This window comes from Pangasianodon hypophthalmus, chromosome 14, assembly GCF_027358585.1.
Source record: "Pangasianodon hypophthalmus isolate fPanHyp1 chromosome 14, fPanHyp1.pri, whole genome shotgun sequence".
In the NCBI taxonomy this organism is placed as follows: Eukaryota; Metazoa; Chordata; class Actinopteri; order Siluriformes; family Pangasiidae; genus Pangasianodon; species Pangasianodon hypophthalmus.
Genome location: NC_069723.1, coordinates 2,729,814 through 2,750,718, shown reverse-complemented (window position 1 = coordinate 2,750,718; position 20,905 = coordinate 2,729,814). Strand labels below are relative to the sequence as shown.

The 20,905-nt window shown below is 36.6% G+C and overlaps 1 protein-coding gene across 1 annotated transcript in view; it reads left to right on the top strand.

Annotated features, from left to right (window-relative positions):
* The window catches only part of LOC113544616 (mitogen-activated protein kinase kinase kinase kinase 5), a 42,632-nt gene that overhangs the window by 9,381 nt on the left and 12,346 nt on the right, over positions 1-20,905 (top strand). The window contains exons 2-22 of the mRNA XM_026943520.3: positions 6,876-6,933; positions 7,290-7,380; positions 9,260-9,324; positions 10,821-10,876; positions 11,271-11,318; positions 12,518-12,560; positions 12,697-12,769; positions 13,465-13,596; positions 13,713-13,775; positions 13,983-14,064; positions 14,773-14,889; positions 15,163-15,235; positions 15,735-15,793; positions 16,606-16,670; positions 16,846-16,890; positions 17,579-17,599; positions 17,682-17,727; positions 17,821-17,983; positions 18,141-18,238; positions 19,698-19,730; positions 19,851-19,929. Coding sequence (XP_026799321.1) covers positions 6,876-6,933; positions 7,290-7,380; positions 9,260-9,324; positions 10,821-10,876; positions 11,271-11,318; positions 12,518-12,560; positions 12,697-12,769; positions 13,465-13,596; positions 13,713-13,775; positions 13,983-14,064; positions 14,773-14,889; positions 15,163-15,235; positions 15,735-15,793; positions 16,606-16,670; positions 16,846-16,890; positions 17,579-17,599; positions 17,682-17,727; positions 17,821-17,983; positions 18,141-18,238; positions 19,698-19,730; positions 19,851-19,929 — 1,510 coding nt within the window. The remainder of the gene's footprint in view (positions 1-6,875; positions 6,934-7,289; positions 7,381-9,259; positions 9,325-10,820; positions 10,877-11,270; positions 11,319-12,517; positions 12,561-12,696; positions 12,770-13,464; positions 13,597-13,712; positions 13,776-13,982; positions 14,065-14,772; positions 14,890-15,162; positions 15,236-15,734; positions 15,794-16,605; positions 16,671-16,845; positions 16,891-17,578; positions 17,600-17,681; positions 17,728-17,820; positions 17,984-18,140; positions 18,239-19,697; positions 19,731-19,850; positions 19,930-20,905) is intronic.

The following is a 20,905-nucleotide window of genomic DNA, read 5'->3' as shown; positions in this document are numbered from 1 at the left end:
ACTTTAAAGCTGACCTAGAATTGTACATACACTAAATGCTAAAATAGGTCTCAGTACACCAGATGATGCTTAATGTCATACTTAAGGTAAAACCTAATAGGATGTCAAAGACACAAGATGCTTCTAGTGGTTAAAGTCAGCAGAATTGAGTGTTGCTATGAGGTTGGGCAATATGGATCCCCAAAGGCTCCTTGCTGTTACTCCAAAAGAGGCTAATGATTTAGCTAGCTATCGTGTAGCCAGAAGGTCTCATTTGTAGACAATGTAAAGTTACAGTAACAGCGGGAATGAGACAAAATTGTCAAGAATATCAATATTTCCCTCAGATGCCTTGGTTAATTGCTGAGAAAAGACTTCTTATGACAAAAATGACAATTTTAGCTACCTGGAATGTAGCCAAGTCATTTATAAGGACAATGTAAAAGAATAGTAGTATTGGAAATGACACAAAGCTGTCAGAAATATCAACATTTCTCTCAGATGTGCTGGTAAAATGCTAAGAAAAAACTCAGAGCAACCAAAAAATGTACAATTTTAGCTAGCTGGAATGTAGGCAGCTTATAAGTCTATTTATAAAAACAATGTAATAACTCAGTGGCAATGGAAATGATACGCAACTGTCAGGAATATCAACATCACTCTCAGACGTGTTAGTGAATTACTAAGAAAAGACCCCATATGACTAAAATTACAATTTAGCAAGGTGACATTTTGCTACAAAAATGTCTAAAATGTCAACATTTCTCTCAGATGTGTCCGTTAATTATTAGAAAAGCCTATATATAGCTAAAATTACAATATTAGCTAGGGTGTGACACAAACCCATCAGAAATACCAGCACTTCCCTGGGATGTGTTGATAAATTGGTAAGAAAATTACCAACATTATTTAATTTCTCTCAGATGTGCCGGTAAATTACTAAGAAAAAACTCTGAGCAATAACAACAACAACAACACCAAAAACCGTTACAATTTTAACTAGCTGGAACATAGCCAGTGTAAGTGATACACAAATGCCAGGAATATCAACATTTCTCTCAGATGTGTTGCTAAATTGCTAAGAATAGACCCCATATGACTAAAATTACAATTTTAGCAAGATGACATGTTGTCATTTAGAGAACAATCTATTGGCAAAGTGGAAGTGGAAATGACACAGCACTCTCTGGAATATCAACATTTTCCTCAGATGTGTTAATAAATTGCTAAAAAAGGACCCCATATGACTAAAATTACTCTTTTTGCTAGCTGTTTTTAGCCAATTCTTTTACAGTGACAGTGCAAAGGCACAGTGAGAGAGGAAATAAGACACTCTCTGGAATATTAACATCAAATTACTAAGAAAAAACTCTGTATGGTTAAAATGACCATTTTGGCTGGATGACATGTAGCCATTTAGTCATTTGAGAACAATGTAATGGCAAAGTGACAGTGGAAATGACAAAAATATCAGGAACATCAACATTTCTTCCAGATGTGTGGGTTAAAGGCTATGTACAACCAAAGAAATGAATTGTACTTAGCTGGCATGTAGCCATGTTTAGTTATAAGAACAATGAAAATGCACAGTGACAGTGAAAACGAGACCAAACCATTTGGGAATATCAACATTTCCCTCAGACGTGTTGGTAAATTCCTAAAAAAAAACCCTGCGTGACTAAAATTACGACATTATTACACTTAGCATCAACTGCTAACCAAACTTTCATGGGCTCTGCCATGATTTTGAAGTTGTGAATACCACAAAAGTGAAGTATTCACAACTTCACAACTAGCCATAGAATCTTCTAATGAAGACAATGAACACATTTGAAGATGTTAGTAGCCACTAGTTTGTGTTTATCCAGCTGTAATTTGGTTGCAAAAAAAACAGCTTATTTAGCACAAACTGTGTCTGTATCTTCACATGCCTACCTTAAACTGCTTTATAGTGTTGTTTATTGTGTGAAACCGACTTGTTGATGTGGTTTCTGACATTGTATGACAGATTATAATCTATATAAAAGAATAAAACGAGCTAACAACTGTTGTAGCTCCATCTTGAAGCTAAAAAATTACTTGCTCAGCAGAATCAGACTCAACTAGGAGGCGAGGTCTAAGGTTTGCAAACAGAATTGTCCGTTATATTTCGTATTAAACATATCAAAGAATGTCTTTAGAGGTGAAGATGTAACGATATAGACAAGCAGTTTGCTACATTAGCTTCATAACTCCAAAGCAGACCTCACACACCAAACATGTCTTAGTTGATTAGCTGAACTACACTTGTGATGCAGGACATGATTGTGTATATCTAATACACTAATACACTGTGAGACGTATAAGACCTGTGAGCATGTGTGTTTTCAGTTTCAATTCTTCGCTTTTTATTAAAAAGTGCACACATGTGAATGTAAGTATGAAGAAGGGTAAAGGTCAGTGAGAGGTAAAAAAGAAGCAGAGGATTCAGTGTAATGGAGGTTTGTGTACTCAATGCCTAGAGTGAGTCTGTGTGTGTGTGAGTGTGTGTGTGTGTGTGTGTGTGTATGCAGAAGGAAACACCCATAGTGGGCTGCAGTGTGATGTACGCGTCTCCCTCCACCTACACGGCAAACCGTAATCTCTCCGTTGCCCACTGAGTTCAGTTCTGAGTAAACAACACAAACTAGACCGATTTAATTGCACAACAATGCGAATGCGTAGTACACATAATGCATGCGTAATTTTGCAAAAATCAGACATGTTGTAGTGTGTGATGTTTGATACTCATGCTGCACTGGAGCTACAATGACAATGTAGATACCATTTCACATAAACCTATATAAAATATTATCAAGTGTTTATAATACAGTATGTGCCCTGACTTCATTACATAAAAAAACCCGCCTTACTTACACGCTAATACATAAGTGCATCTCAACTTTATTTAAAAAATGTGACCGTGTTCTATTACACACACAAATGCATGCTAAATAAAAACATAACTAAAGCTAACAATATAATTATACACTTTTAGCTACTACTACTAATGCTACTGCTAGCACTTTATTAAAACTGTGAGATGTGCTACATAAATTACAGCTTTATGAATATACATTAGCTATTACTTTGCTAATATGCTAGCATAATGACTGCATATGAAGTGAAAGGGAAAAATGCAAATCAGTTTCTTGAAAGTCACACATGAATGCATGGTCATTTTATTAAAAGATAGCTGTGTGAATTAATTTCCAGAAAAAAATCTCAATACAAAGTTACCAAAAACATTATAAGATATATGTGCATGCAAAATAATATTAAAACTAATATTAGTTTTACTAATTAGTTATACTAGTTGATGCATAATAGCTTATTTAAACCTTAATTGCTTATTAATTGCATAAAAAACTGTATATTAAATTGCTTTTATGTCTTATATGGTATATTATAAATTTATTATAACTGTCAATCAATCCATAATGTGGGCTAACCTATTAATATGCAGGTCTTGTGTGTGTGTGTGTGTGTGTGTGTGTGTAGTCTGTGTATGTAAACAGGTGCTCTTTGTAGAGGGAAAATACAGAAGTGAGATTATTATCTACAGCAAGCCTACGTATACCTTCCTCTGTCTGTCTTTCTGTCCATTTCTCTCTCTCTGCCTCTCTCTCTGCCTCTCTCTTTCTGTCTGTCTCTCTCTCTCTCTCCCTCTTTCTCTCACTGCCTCTCTTTGTTTGTCTCTCTCCTCACCCACATGTCTGTTATTCTCAAAGAAGTTAAGGTCAAGCCTAAATTAAATCTCTCATGCCCAAACTGATACCATCACCAGTAATTTTAAGTTCAGTTGCTCATCACATGGAAATGCATGCTAATTAGATTAAAACTCATGCACAAATTAATAAGTAATATTAATGGAAAATGGAAAAGCATTCTAAGTTCATTCAAGCTTCATTATGTGCTAATTAATGCTAATTAATTAATTTCTGCAAGCGAACTTAAAGAAACATGATTATGCGCTAATTAAATAGCATTTTAGCTATGTACTAACTATCTTAAATTCATAGAAATTCTATTACATATTACATATTCATGCTTACAGTCTTTATTAAAGCTTAGCTACGAACCTTCTTCCAAAATCAATACTAACGAACTACCAAGCTGCCTAAATTAGTAGCTTCAACAACATGCTAATTCCACATATAGTATATAATAATGCTAATTAAAGATAAATGCATACGATTACAAACATGGTTACTAAATAATTACACAAGTTACTTAACCTTGCTTAGTATTAACAACATTAATTAAAATGTAGTTAGAAAGTCATCATGGTACCTTTATTAAAATGTATTCAGTTCTCAATCCAAACAAATGTATAATAAGTTTATTAAGTGTAATAAGTTTTACTAATTAACCATTGATGAATATGTATTAAGACTTATTAGAGTCTAATAAAATATTAAAATATTAGAGAGTTTCCATGTAATTCAAGCTCCTGATTTGTAATATATGTATTTGATGCGTATTTATGTCAGCCAACCATTTAAAAATGCAAAATAACTATATAAATACTTTATTGTGAATATCTAAGTATATAGGATAATGTTACAGATGACTAAATTCAAGTGGAATCACAGCTCAATTCAACTGTGTGTGTGTGTGTGTGTTCATATCTCTATGCGTTCATTCATAGTACTATGTTCTAGTTACTTAAGGATTCATAAATCATTCCTAGCTGCATTATAACTTAAAACTGCACATCCTGAACAGCAGTTTTCTGACAATTTTAATTTATTAATGAACCAGACATCACACTTTTACCCATTTGTAGTTACACTCAGTCTTGCGCAACATATTCCTTCCATCACCAGCTTCCTGTTTTCTCTCCTTTGAAGCTAATAAGGCAAAAACGCAGCTTGCCATGTTACAGAGAAACTGCAAAGTTGAATTAAAGTTACATACTCTATTATAGGTTTGTGTTTGTTAAATAACAGCGTGATTTTAAAACCTATTTGTGGAGTGTCTGCCATAGAAGTCCCTGTGAATTTGCAGTTACGTGCAGTTACAGTGCCTTAATATATACCTGAGATTTCCGGCTGCACTACTGTCAGCACTGCTGTTAGAGAAAACACCATCTGACCAATCAGAATCAAGAATCCAACAGCACTGTGGTGTAATTAAAATGAACGAGAGAAAAGGCAGTATTGGAAATAAGAGCACGGAATACCAAGCGTGATACCTAAACCTAACCCTCTTCCTGATGTGAGAGAGAATCGCTAATGTTCTGCTGTCACCTTTTTCCTCTTCTATCTGTGCAGAAGAATAAACACCTCTGCCCTGACCTTTAACAAGTGTAGCCTGACCTGTAAAATGTAAAATGTCCTCCTCCGGCGGTTTTCTCAGTCCCGTTTCTCAAAAAACAGACCATTCGTATACAACTAATCGAAGATGCGTTTTGCGTCTGATGTTTGTCTTTTTAATTTCGCGCTGGAGCTACGAATGCTAATGTAACTATCCTCAGCTTATCTTAGCTAAATTCATAATATCTGCCTCGAGCTGCTTCCATTTACGGGCTTGCCATCTTGAACAACCAGAACATTGAAAACATTACTCTTTCTCGTATTATTATTAACGCATCTCCAAAACAACTAAATGTTCCGAAACAGTAATACAGTTACGCAAAGCCCTAAATTGCGTTAATGCGATATATGATTAAGTGTTATTGCATCACTTGGTGAATCGAAAACTCTTTCGGAACATTTAGTTGTTTTTCGGAGCAGCTTCGTAAATGATGTGTTATCACGGACACTGACGCACGTGTGTGAGTGTGTCTGCGGTCACTGCTGTCATCATCATTTTTGACTTTACCCTCTTGTTTTTCAAAAAGTCACTGTTTGTGTGTTTTTGTTTGTTTGTAGGCCATTCTCATCTCTGTATCTATTTTTAAGTCATGGTTAACCCCCAGATCTCTCCGTCCTCGTCCTGCGGCTCAACTACTTCATTTTCCACTCTTAAAGTCAAACACCTATTTTTAACTCGCACTACAGTGGGTGTGCACGTGGTCTGTCCCCATCACTTACGCTGAGAGTGAAAAGATCATCTACTAGAAATATAATTCAAAACAATAATAATGATTACAGAAATTGAGTCGTCGTTCCATGACAACTTTCTAATTGAATTGAATAAATTTCGAAATCTCCTCAGTGATCAAATGCTGAAACTCAAAAATGCCAATCAGGGTCATGCTATGGAGTCATCTCCAGCAGTGAAAAAGAAATATCATAATTATAAATTTTCTGTATTGTAAACAAAAGAAAACATACTGTGCGCTTTAATGTAGTCCCTAATGAATCGTGTATCGTTTTTTTTTTTTTTTCTCAGTAGGGAGTGTCTTGTACGACACACAAAATGCTATCATAATGTAGTATATATACTAAACATTGGCTTCATTACTTTCTTTTTATTCAGCTTGTCCAAGAATCAAAGTCATACTCCATATTAAAGGGGAAACCAGAACCAGGAAGTACCAGAGAAATAGTAGAACTGGCTAACACACTAAAAACAAGGAAATCAGGAAACAATCCAGTATATCCACTGAGTATAGGCTGGCTAATGACTATAGCGAGCTATAATACAGCGATTAAGTCCGTTATACTAACTTCGTGAAGACACAATGACAGTGGAAATGAGATTAAAAAAAACCCATTAGGAATATCATCATTTAGCTCAGATGTTCTGGTAAATTGCTAACAAAAGATTCCATATGACCAAAATTATAATTTTATCAAGGTGGTCTGCTTCCGGTTACTAGCAAAGAACCTTAATTGCTGATCTACGCTTGCAAAAGATGAGTAATCCCAGACAGCTAAAAACACATCAGCTAATTATGACTATGTATCTGTATTTGTGTCTGTCTTCAGGCCCGGAATAAGCAGACAGGAGAACTGGCTGCCATAAAGATAATCAAGATGGAACCTGGTAAGGGAATTTTTGTGAGAACTAGTATGGAAATTACGTTTACAGTGACTCAAATGAACACTGTAAAAGATTGTTCAGCCACTCGTGATTTGAATATGAGATGCACCTAGTGGATCTTTTGAAAGCTCTAACGTTTAGAACCACATGCAGTAATGTAAATTTGATCAAAATTATAATATATAAAGTAAGTACAGTATGAGATAACGAGTGGAATCAGGTGAGTGCTAACAGGAAGGATAAAGAAATCCGCTGCATGGTGTTCCAACAAGTTTGGTATGGACAGCCCTTGTTCTAAAGATACAGTGTAGACCCTTGTCCTCTTAATGATTGGTTTTTGTTTCCCTCTCTTCTCTCAGAGGATGATTTCTCGGTGATCCAACAGGAAATCGTGATGGTGAAGAGCTGTAAGCACAGCAACATCGTGGCCTACTATGGCAGCTACATCAGGTCAGAGATGGAAGCAGGGAACATTTGTATAACCAGAAATGGTTCCTTGTATCATTGGGGGGTTTATAGTAGAGGTGTGCTTTAAGACTGGAATATCACGGAACCCACCAAAAAATTTGCAAGAGTTGGTGTTTTTTTTTTTTTTCTTACTGCCAGAAGAAGGCATATAACAGGAGAGCATATAGGATGCTTGCACATTCATCTTCAGTGACCACTTTATCCTTGTCAGAGTTGAAAACCTATCCCTGGCACACAGGGTATGAGGCAAGAATGCACCCTGAATGAGAAGCCAGTCCATCGCAGTTATTCACACACTCATTCACACTTAGTGGCAATTTAGCATAGCCAGTCCTCCTCCCAGCATTCCCAGAGAACCCAGAGGAAACCCATGTGGACACAAGGAGAACATGTGACGCTCCACACAGACCGTAACTCAAGCTCAGGATCGAACTAGGGGACCCTGTGAGGTGAAAGTGGGGCATGCTGCACAACCATGCCACACTAATTTGTTTGTATTTTTTTGAGAAATAGAACCAAATAAGTCAGTTGTATGCAGATGCAAACAATAACAATTCCTGCCGAATCCTGCCCACTTCCTCAAACACTCTTGACCAATCGCACCCACTTCCTCACTCTTGACCAATCCCACCCATTCTCTCAAACACTCTTGACCAATCCTGCCCACTTCCTTAAACACTATTTTTTCAAGAGTGTTTGAGGGAATGGGTGGCATTGGTCAAGAGTGTTTGAGGGAATGGGTGGCATTGGTCAAGAGTGTTTGAGGGAATGGGTGGGATTGGTCAAGAGTGTTTGAGGGAATGGGTGGGATTGGTCAAGAGTGTTTGAGGGAATGGGTGGGATTGGTCAAGAGTGTTTGAGGGAATGGGTGGGATTGGTCAAGAGTGTTTGAGGGAATGGCTGGGATTTGTCAGGAGTGTTTGATAGAGTGGGTGGGATTGGTCATGAATATCTATGGAAGTGGGTGGGATTGGTCAGAATTCCTTTAAAAACAGCAGGAATGGGATTTTAAAAAATCACATGCACACCTCTTTTGTGGTTATCTTTGGGTCTAGAAACAACTTCTCTAGTTTTATGCAATCCAGGATATTCATGGTTCTACTTTTTCATTATTCAAGCATATCCATTCCAGGTTATAAAGAGTTCGTTGTAGGTAGCCTGGTATGTTTGAGCAGGAAATATGATAATTCCACTGGCAATTGGAAAGTTGTGCTCTTCTAGATCATGATCTATAATGTTTATTTCTCAGACACCTGTATTCATAGTGGCAAAACCCATTCTAAACCTATAGAACTACAGTCGAGAAGTTGATGATTAAGGTCTTTGATAATAATGTTAATAATTAAGGATCTTGCACAAGGACCCAACAGTCTCTCTCGGGCAGTCCCAGGATTTAAGTTTTCTACCTCCTAATCACTAAAAGTGAACTGTAGCCCCTGAGGTACCTGACATCAAATAAACAGTGTCATAGGCTGATGTCACATTTTATTTAGCTCGTATTTAGGCTTTAGTTACTCTTTGTTAGCTTGTGACCTGTCTCTGGATTTAAAAGTATTCTATGTTCAGGATGGATGAATCTCCACTGAATTCCAGGTGTTAAGGTATATTCTCTAATAAAAGAACATACTCATGTTGGTACTTGAGTCCAGAAAGATCTAAGCACAGCAGTAAAATGAACAAATTTTGAATTTTCACAAATACCACACATACAGTGCAAGATGCCAAACTAAACCTTTGCTACACAAAAATTTCATTGAAACTGAGTGTTCGGTGTTGCAAGACATTTAATATGAACCCCTGCCAGGTATAGATGCATTAAATGTATAAAACTTAGACAGATAAATTTGTATTTATGTTGTAGGTCAAATAAACTCTGGATCTGTATGGAGTACTGTGGAGGGGGCTCCTTACAGGATATCTACCATGGTAGGTGAAATCTATTGTTGTTTGCTTTCTAAGATTTTTTTTTTTTTATAACAAATTATCATCAACTTTCCTTTTCTCTGAATCATTTAGTTTAACCCCAGCCTCCATGTTAAGGGCTGTTTCACTGCCCTTCATTCGGTTTCATTGTCAACCCAAGTCAAGTAACCATTAGATAACCTACCCAGAACTTATGGACTTTATCTTTTAATCTCTAAAAACAGTAGATAAGTCTTAACATTTGCTTTTCTCATATTTGTCACATTTGGTTTGCACAGCCTACTAACCTCCTCCACCTACACACGAGAGATGCTGTCAATACTAAATATGACTCTGGACACAATTTGAAGGAAAATAACTGGGTGAAATGCTAAGGAAATCATTTCAGCTACAGAGTTTTTGCTACTTGGTGGAGAGCTTGAGAATAGTGCCATTTCAGTAATTTACACATCCATGTTGGAGGACAAGTCAACAAAAACAGTATTGGAATTTAAGGTTACTGTAGAGACTATGAATGGGTGACAAATTAAAGGGAAAACTGTTATCTGTTATGCTGTGGGGACATTTATTTATTTTTGCTAGCATGTTTTAGGTCCACTTGGCCACTAAGAGGCATTTGTCCAGTTCCACCCACTAGCTAGTTCTCTCATATCATAGCTACCAACTGGTTACACCTAGCACTCTGACACACTCAGAGGAAAGCTCTATCTGCCCTCGTCCACATACATAAGCTCATAGGTGCCACGATTGGCTAGTGTTGCTCTGATTGACAGGGGAGAGAGAGTACCTCCATCCCTCCCAGCCATAGAGTATGGGGCCAGTTTTGCTCTCTGTGACTCCCAGCCATGGATGGCTGTGGCATCCTTGGGATTTGACCTTGCGATCTCCTGACAATAAGGCGATTCTTCTTCAGTTGCACCACTCATGAGCCCCAATCCAAAGATCTTCTAAAGAGATTTCTATCCTGATGGGCATGGTCTCTTCCAGGATGACCCCATCTACAGGGCACAAGGGCTCGCTGAATGGTTTGATGAAAATAAGGTAAATAATACGCTATGGCCTTCACACTCAACCCAACTGAACACCAATGTGAAATTCCGGAGTGACAGCGCTCTCCACCATCAAGAAACACCAACTGAGCTAATATCTTTTGGAACATCACCCCAATACAGATCCAGAGACTTTTAAAATCAGTGCCAAGGTGCACTGAAATGATTCTGTTGGTTTGTTGGTTTGTGGTTTTTCTTTAATTTGCCACTATTTGGTAATAGTTAATATACTCTTACATAAAATAGTTAATATAGAAGGAATATTAAGGGCATGTGTGTACAAGGTCATCCCAAGCACCTCACATCTCCACAGACAGAACAATTTTTTCCCAGTTTTGGTCACAATTCCTGCTTGTAGCCCTGTGGTCCACTATGTCAATCATCTCATCTCATTCTTTCTTTCTGCCATCACTCACCCCTTGTATTTATCTCTCTTTCTCCCTTTCACAGTAACTGGCCCTCTTTCAGAGCCACAGATAGCATACGTGTGTCGTGAGATGCTACAGGTGAGCTCAAAAATATCTACACTCATTTGCTGTCATCTTTGCACAGCATTAATATGAATATGTGTAATTTCAAGAAAGAATTCTTCTTCATAATTATTTTCGACATGAGTAACTTTGCATGAAATTGTTTTTGCTAGACTAACTAGATAACAATTTTTTAAATTTTCCTTGTGATAGTCATCTGCCGTGTCCAGTTGGCAACGAGCATGTGTTATTCGATGAAGACACACCCCTTACTGTTTTGACTTAATGTTAATGTGTTTTTGGTTTTGTGGTTCTGTTTTTTTTTTTTTTTGGTTTGTTTGTTAATGTGTTTTGCATTTAAACTGTCACTGTAGGATAGATGTTTCAAAATCGGCAATCCTGACCAGACTTTTTTTTTTTTTTTAAACAGGGGTTAGATTACCTGCACGGTCAGAAGAAGATACACAGAGACATCAAGGTACATGCTGACGCTGAAATATTTTTCAGAATACTGCACTGAGTTTTACATATTTGCTTTGCTTTACTGAATTTATTCTCAATCTTTGGAAGTTTGGTGTTAAGCACAAATATAACTAATATTGGTTACAGAATTTGAAATCATCTCAGTGGCACAATGAGTCACAAAGATCAAATGTTTACCAAGCTGTCTTCAGTACTATCCTCATCCAGTACCATCTTCAATAAGCCCTAGTCAATTTTTTCTCATCATTTTTGTCAGGAACTTGCTCGAATTTAGCAGCGAGAACAATCTAGCTGAAGCATATTCCTTGGCGATTAATGCAACAAAACAGACTTATACTGGCTTGCCAAGTTTCTAACTGGCTAATAGAGTTAGCTTAACCAAATTGCATTTGATTAGCTTTAGATTCAAGTGTTTGCTAGCTAACAACCTGGCTAGCTCACTAGCATAGTCAAGTAACAATGCTTTGTCAGTTGCTTTGTTTCCTTCTGTGTGGTTGGTTACTGAAAACAGTTAAATCAGAAAATCACTAAATTCTATAACAGACTGAGATAATCCGTATTCTCCATATCAGTTTATATGATGATGATCCTCTAACGGTAAATCTCCGATTACAGAAATTTCTGTTCTGTTTCTGTCTCAAATAAATACAAACGACCTTCAAAGTAAGACTGATGATAATAAGAATATTTTTTCTATCCATTAGCAAGTTTCATTTACGTTTTCTCATCACCACTACCCATAAGTTGGTAGTCCTGTAAGTTTTGCGTCATCCTATGCTACCTTCCTATTGGTGGCTTTTAGATGAGCGTCATAGCAGTTTGAGATTTTAATAAAACATTTCGGACAACTTTTATCGTTGGCTGACTATGACCAAACATTTTTTTTTTTACAATGTATGATTTTTGTCTATGACAGCAAAATTGCTCAATGTAAATCCAGTTTTAGATAGAAAGTTTAAATCTAGCATCGTTGGCTTGGTCCTGTCGTTTCTATTAGATCCCTACTAGAAAGAATTCTAAGTTGAATCCCTTTAAGAAGTGAAAAACTCTCAGTAGAGTGGAATTGAACAGCAATTAAAACGACGACTGAAATTTGAACACAGAGGGAGAGTTGACGAGGGTGTTAAAAACAACAACAAAAAAAATTGCAACACAGCCATAAAGTATTTGTTTTTAAAGCTGTTTTTCTTTCAGGGTGCCAATATTCTCCTGAACGACAATGGCGAAGTCAAATTAGGTGAGTGATTAGGTGATTTACTGTATTGTATTACAATTTAAAATGGCCACGTTAAGACTGACTTTGTTTTATACTTGACTGTTTTGTAAGATTTAAGATTTGTAGATTTTAATTGATGATCGTTCTTGATTTTTAGCGGATTTCGGAATCTCAGCGCAGATCACAGCAACGTTTGCACGTCGAATGTCTTTCATAGGGACTCCATATTGGTAAGAGCAAGTAAAGCCACAATGTTGACATCTTTCAGGAATTATGTATTGCTAGTATCATGGGCACTTGTATTTCAACACATTTCAGTTTTTGTCCCGTTAGTGTTGCCGTATGTTGTTTTTCTCCTGCACATTGAGAACCAAGAACCGGAGCAAGTTGTAGTTTGTTTTGAAACAATTACTACCATGAACTACCATGGCATGCCTGAAGGAAAACCCATTAGCTCCATGTTCTCTTTGCTTTGCACAAGCCAAGGCCTTATTATCGTTGCTGTTTTTTGCGTTGTTCGAATACAGAACCACTGAACAAAAATCAGCCCTGCTAGCCTTAAGTAGCCTTAATTAACATTAGTTCCTGTTGGTCCGTCTTGAGCAGGCGAAAAACAACTAAACCACTGGAACTTCTGTTACTGAAAAAAAGCATTTTTTTTTTGATGACACGATTTCCTGTAGTTCTAAATATCTGTCTGTAAGTCAGACTATGGAGATTTCAAGTGTTATGCTGGTGCCATTCTGACAGAAGTTCCAGTGGGGCAGAAAAGTACCATAAGTCCTGGAGTAGCATGTCTACCGTAAATACAACAACAAATGGATGTAATATAACTGGGTTTGTGGATGAATTACAATGACAAATAAACCTTATAGTATACACACCTTATGTGAAGTGTGTGTGTGTGTTATGGTTCCTCGCGCAGGATGGCACCTGAGGTGGCAGCAGTGGAGATTAAAGGAGGTTATAACGAGCTGTGTGACATTTGGTCAGTTGGAATCACAGCCATTGAACTTGCAGAGCTTCAGCCGCCGCTCTTCGATGTTCATCCGCTCAGGTGATCACAGAAAGATATATATACACACACACACACACACACACACACACTTTATTTTTATCATTTTTATCTACTACAGGATAATTAAATTTTAATTGTGTTGTCTTGTGTTTCAGGGTTCTCTTTCTCATGTCTAAGAGCGGATACCAACCTCCAAAACTCAAAGACAAGTCTAAGTGGTATGTGTGAGTGTAGTTGTGTGTGTGTGTATGTGTGCACGTGTGTGCGTGTGTGTTTGTGTGTGTGCCATCCTGCGCGAGGAACCATAACACACACATTGTATTGTACTGTTCTATACTGGTGTTGATGATGATTAAACACTGTGTAATGTATGTATGTGTGTGTGTGTGTGTGTGTGTGTGTGTGTGTGTGTGTGTGTGTGTCAGGTCACCTATGTTTTATAACTTCGTAAAGTCAATGTTAATCAGAAACCCAAAGAAGAGACCGAACGCCAAAAAGATGCTCACGGTAACACTACTACTACTACTACTACAACTATTACTAACACTACTATTACAATACTATTAGTACTACTACTAATACTACTACTGCTACTAACACTACTAGTACAATACTATTAGTACTACTACTATTACTATTACTACTACTACTACTACTATTACTACTACTGCTACTACTAACACTATTATTACAATACTATTGGTACTACTACTACTGCTACTAACACTACTATTACAATACTATTAGTACTACTATTACTACTACTACTGCTACTAACATTACTATTACAATAGTTAGTACTACTACTACTGCTACTACTATTACAACTATTACTGCTACTACACCTACTAATACTACTGCTCCTAACACTATTACTATTACTAATAATATCAGTACTACTGCTACTACTATTACTACTACTACTATTAATACTAAATACTATTACTACCTAAATATTATTACTACTAACACTACTACTACTAATAATAATATTAGTACTACTGCTACTACTATTACTACTACTAAAACTACTAATACCTATTGCTACTATTAATACTAAATACTATTACTACTACTAATGCTACTAAAACTACAACTATCACTGAAACTACTATTACTACTACTACTACTAGTCCTACTACTACTACTACTAATTTGAATATGAATATACATCTTCATCTTCTTCTTATCATCACTCTTCTGTCTCTCTGTCAGCATATGTTCGTGATTCAGCCGTGTTTGAGGCGAGACTTAACCCTTGAACTGCTGGATAAACTCCGGCATCCTGAGAAACTCAAAGAGTGTTTACAACCAGACGATGATGACATAGAGGTACACGCTTCTACTAAATACACACACACACACACACACACACACACGCACACAACTAATTATTAAAAAAAAAAATCATAAAATTCATCCACAAATTAATTGAAGTATATTTTAATCAGGATTTAAAAAAAGCTGTTATCTGAAACACTAAGCTAGAGTAAATTCCAGCATTTCCAGAGTATTTAAATAAGTGAGTGCGCACTGTGTGTGTGTGTGTGTGTGTGTGTGTGTGTGTGTGTGTGTGTGTGTGTGTGTGTGATACTGTCCATACAGACCTCAGTGCTGAGACGGATTCACTCCATCAACCGACACAACCGGGCCGAGAGGACAAACTCAGACATCAGCTGTAAGAGACTGTCTGTCTATCTGTCTGTCTCTCTCTCTCTGTCTGTATGTCTCTCTCTCTGTATGTATGTATGTCTCTCTCTCTCTCTCTCTCTCTGTCTGTCTGTCTGTCTTTCTCTGTCTATCTGTATGTCTCTCTGTCTATATGTCTCTCTCTCTCTCTCTGTCTGTCTGTCTCTCTCTGTCTGTCTCTCTCTCTCTGTCTGTCTGTCTCTCTCTGTATATATGTCTCTCTCTCTGTCTCTCTCTCTCTGTCTGTATGTCTCTCTCTCTGTATGTATATATGTCTCTCTCTCTCTGTCTGTCTGTCTCTCTCTGTCTGTATGTCTCTCTCTCATTTTGTCTCTCTGTATTTGTCTTTTTGTCTTTTTCTCTCTCTCACTGTGTCTGTCACTGTCTGTCTCTCTCTTTGTCTGTCTCTCTGTATCTGTTTGTCTCTTTCTGTCTGTCTGTATGTCTCTCTCTCTCTCTATTGTTCTGATATGTATTTCCTGTTTCAGTGAATCAGATCTACACGCAGAGACCAGTAAACCGAAAACAAGAGTCACCAGATACAACTGTAAGTGTGTATGTGTGTGTGTGTGTGTGTGTGTGTGTGTACACCCTGCATTCTGTGTTTAATTCATACAGTTCATTAGCAAAAAAAAACCCATTAGCCCATGAAGTAAATTCACAGCATTATAAGCACTATTATAATGCTATATACTATATTATAATGTTATATACTATCCATTTTTAATAATCATTAATCAGTGAAGACAAGAATCTTTATCAATGACACCAAAATGTTACATTCCAAAATTTAGTTCTTTTATGAAACAAAACAAAACAAAACAAAGAATAAAAAGCAGTTTAAAAAAATAAAAGAGACAAAGAATGTATTTCCTCTGATTATGGTTGTATTTCTTGCACGTTCTATTATTTGTTTATTTGTTTGTTTGTTTGTTTGTTTGTTTTTATTTGGTTGTATTCGTGTCTAGGCTTTCCTTTTTTGTTTAATTGTATTAGTTCTTGCTATGTTTTTCAAATTTAATTTTACTTTTACTTTCTTTCTTTGTATTTTTAAAAAAAAAAAAATATTTTCTTGTGTTGCACTTTTGGTTTGTTATAACCCTTTTGTCTTGTTATATTTGTTTTACTGCTTTCTTTCTTGTTGTTATGGTGCGTTTTTGGGTCAGTAGTTATATCTTCTGTCCGTATTTTAGTTTATTTAGTTTAGTCTTTGCATTTTGTGTCTGTTATTGTGTTTATGCTCAGGGTTAAGTGTATTGATTTGAGATATGCTTCAAGTTAGGCTTTGCCTCATATATGGATAAATACTGTGTGTAAATTTAGCTCTAAATTGTTTTGTGTATTTTTTTGTGTATGTAGTTACAGGCTTCAGTTGGATGTCAGTGGATGGGTTCTCCAGACGCACAACTCAAAAGTCCGACCAGGTAAACGTTTCTGTCCCTGAAACAATGATACTAAATTCAGCTTGAGAAAAGAGATATGTCATGCTATAATCAGAAAAACCACCTTAACCTTATGTAAGGTATGGAATTGTTGAGTTAATGGTTTGTAGTCATACAGAGTTCTTATATGAATATGTTTATGTGTTGCTTTTGACAGAGGGGACAGCACGGACATCGACGATGACTACGATGATGTGGAAATGTACGAATTTTATTTATTAACTGCCTTAAAATTCACTTTAGTGTTCATTCTGGCAGCTAATTTGGATTTTAGACTTTGGACAAAAACATATTTTTTATGTTCATTACAAACAAGTTATTGTTGTGGTCATATTTTAGTTATTTTGTTATTGTTATTTGACACTAAACTACAGCAATTTTAATGAACTGTTAGTTTCCCAAGTTTCGATTTATTTCCATCACAAAGCATTTGTGTTTATTTGATATATTTTGTTAGCTAAACACATACCACATTAGCTAAAACGATCACATACGCATAACTTTGTTTCTAACACACAGCAGCTTTTTTTTATAGCGTAGTTTGCGTTCTACGTTTGTCCAAGCGACCAGGGCTGACATATATGTCTCGATTTTATTCGGCGAGTTTTCATTTTTCAGCACTGCTTGACTTTATTATAAGTGTTAAGACTGAATGAAGTTAGCAAAAAAAAAAAAAAGTGAAAACCAGACCATTCAAACACTGAATCTTTAACAGTCTAGTTAACATTAAACTCTAATCAGTGAAGCTGATCGAAGCATTTATTCCATTTTAAATGTTGGAGAAGGTATTTCCCATAATGTCCATATTTCAGACGAAACAAAATTGACGTTTGTGTTCATGGATTAATGTTTAATGAAAATTTGTTCTGTTTTCCTACTTCCTCCTACAGCCCTTTTAATCAGTTCAGCAGGTATGTCCCCTACCCACACACACACACACACACACACACACACACACATGAACTGAACTCATTGTTTTAATTCTCTGTGCAGTAACTCACTGCCAGCTGATGACATTCCTCCTCCACTTCCTCCAAAGGTAAATTTTATTTATTTAAACTGGTATAAAGTGTATTTAATGGTATATACACCAACCAAACCTGTGTGTGTGTGTGTGTGTGGGTGTGATCAGCCTAAGATGCGCAGCAGTTCAGAAGAGAGTGTGACTGCAGAGGACGAGCGATCAAAAGTTCAAAGTCTCTACATTCCTTCTCCACTGCTGAGAACCAGCAGCGGGACACACACACGCAGTCATCCTGTGCCACGGCCACGCTCTGTCCGTAACGTCAACTCGGGTGAGCAACACATACACACACAAACATACATATGAGCATGCACACATGCAAAAATGCAGCCTCAACCACACACATGCACTCTAATAAAGCGATAAAGGCCATAATAAGAATTTGTCTCTCTCTCTCTCTGTGTGTGTGTGTGTGTGTGTTGTGGCAGACCCTTCGACCTTTTCCGGCTTCAGGACAGAAATCTCAGCAGATCAGCCTCCTTTATTACCACCCAAATCAGACAGGAGGCGCCGACAGCCTGTTAAGGTACCTTTAAACACCAACTCCAGCGCCTTCTTTTGTTCTGTAGCCACGCCCCCTTTTCCCCTCAAAGACAGCTAGACATCCTGACATAATCACTGAGTAACACACTAAGCCCTGTTTGGAAGGGATTATTTTCTCTGGGTGTTACATGTCATAACATTTGTTATTCAACATCTCTGAGAAAAAACTCCAGACAGCGATTAAATTAACACGGGACGTACAAGTTACGAAATTCTTTCTACCAACATGGATGTTTGTGTAAAACGCGATTAGCTGTCATTTTATATGTATTTGTTGTCTGAATACAGAGAACGTGACTGCATAATTTCTTTCTTTCTAGGATAATTTCATTAATTTCTAGAAAACTAAACATTGTGTGATGTACAGGTGAAAATAGTTATATAGCTATAGCTATAGCTATCGTTATAATAGCATTATAGCGTTACTTGTTTATAACCAAGACGGCACTGATTTGACACCCAGGATCAGTATCAGTCCAGCAAAAACAACAAATTAGCCTGAAATATCAGAGAATGAAGGTTTTAGCTATGTATTTTTTTGTGCAGTTAAAAAAATCATAATAAATCTTAGTCGTTTTTAAAGAAAAACTAGTATTGGATGTGTATCTCTATTGGATAATATTCTGCTGGTCCAGTACAGGTAATTTGCATAATATATTTATTCACTGATAGTCAGAAAATGAATCTCCGAGCTCTAACGAATGAATCGCACAATAACTAAAGATTACACGTCCATTTCAGGAACGATTCGTTTATGTTTCGCAAATAAATTTGGTTTACGTAAAATGCAAATGAACAATTTTTAGTCAAAACTCAAATGACTCAAATGGTTCATGCTACATCCAAGTCCTATGTGCTGGATTCAAAACAAAATAAACCAATAGACAACCATGAAAATGAAATAATAACGAATAAAAACAGGGTTATGGTGTCCGGAAACAATGACCACATGTCAGCAGCTTTGCAACATGTTACGTGTCAAGATAAATCCACTTCCTTGGTCGTTTTTCATTACTGTGGTAGAAACAAAGTTTAAAAATCCCCGCTATTTTCTCCGGCTTCTTATTTATGGCCTAGTAAACCTCTCACCACGACATGACCTCTAAAACTATACATTTACGTAGCATAATTTTGGGTGATCTCTCATTAGTGTGGGATTGATGAGCGTCGGTTGAGCATTAAAAACATGCAAATGAATTAAGCCCCGCCTCTAGCACTAGGAAAAAATCATTACTTTTGTTTAAAGTTAAACTCGAACATTATAAGAGATGTTTAACGTTTAAAATATTTTGAACGTATATTGAACGTTGCTGGAATTGCTTGCTAAATAATACATAAATTATCAATAATTTCACTCATGTAAGTATTATAGGAGTGTCAGTATTGGAACATGTGTATAGTTATATGCACAAATCCTGTGGAATGGTTGTGTGTTTTTGCAGGAGCCGCCTGATCCAGTACAGAGGAAGTTACCGGTATGAATCAAATCTCAAAAAAATAATTAATAAAAACCCCGAATCTCATAACATAGACACATATAATATAATATAATATAATCACACTCAACTAAACATTCTTTCTTTTCTTCATTGTAGATATTTTTTAAAAAGGTTTTTAACGGCTGCCCTTTAAAAGTCAACTGCTCTACGACGTGGGATCACCCCACCACCAAAGGTAAAAGATGAAAGGTGGAAGGTCAAATACTGCAGACAAGACTGTGTCTCAAATGCTAATGTGGGTGGAACATGAAATAGAGTGAAAAAGCTTAACAAGCTTAACGCCACAGTCAGCATAGAGCTAGAGCTACCACATATACTAGAGTTCTGTCACCTCAGAAGAATCTAGCAATGTTATAATCAAGAAATATCAAGAAAAACATCTAATTGTTGACATGGTGACCTTTTCTCTAAGGAGAAGTTTATTTACATCACACGACTAGCTGTGTTATTTTTATGAATTATATTTTTGGGTTGTTCGCGTGTCTGTGCGGCCATCCATCCATCCCTGATTCTCGTTACTCTGATATCTCAAGAACGAGTGGTTAAATGTTTTAGGATTTATATGGTATTATCATCATAACTGGATGGGAACTGATCCAAACAGGGTCAAGGTCATAGCAAGGTCAAATGTCTGAAATAGTTTTTCTTCAGTAGCTTCCTTCCTTTTTTAAGGATATTTCAGGTGTACAAATTAGTAACAGAAAGGACTTGGCATCCTCATTGATGCTGGTGGCGTCGAGTTCGACTTGTTATCTTATTAACTTCAGGAGAGAGAGAAAAAAAAGAGTGGTTGAATTGTTATAGCTGCTATAACGTAAGTGAGAACGGGAGCTAACTTGTTTTGGAGACGTTCTGCAATATTAACTATTAACGGATAAAAAGTATGATGTATCCTTCTTTAATAAATAAAACACTGTATTGGGAAATAATCAACTTCGGTAAGTCCACTTAATCACAGCACCTCGTCACTGATTATTTTATAGAACAAAACTGAGAGTTTCGTGTATTATCTTCATTTTTTTCTAGCTTTAATTTCTAAAATACATTCATAGATATTAGGTCTACAGCTTGTACTAATATTGATGTGCCTTCATGCATTCAGCCGAATCCCAAATGACTTTGTATTCACTACATATGCACTCTATTATGTA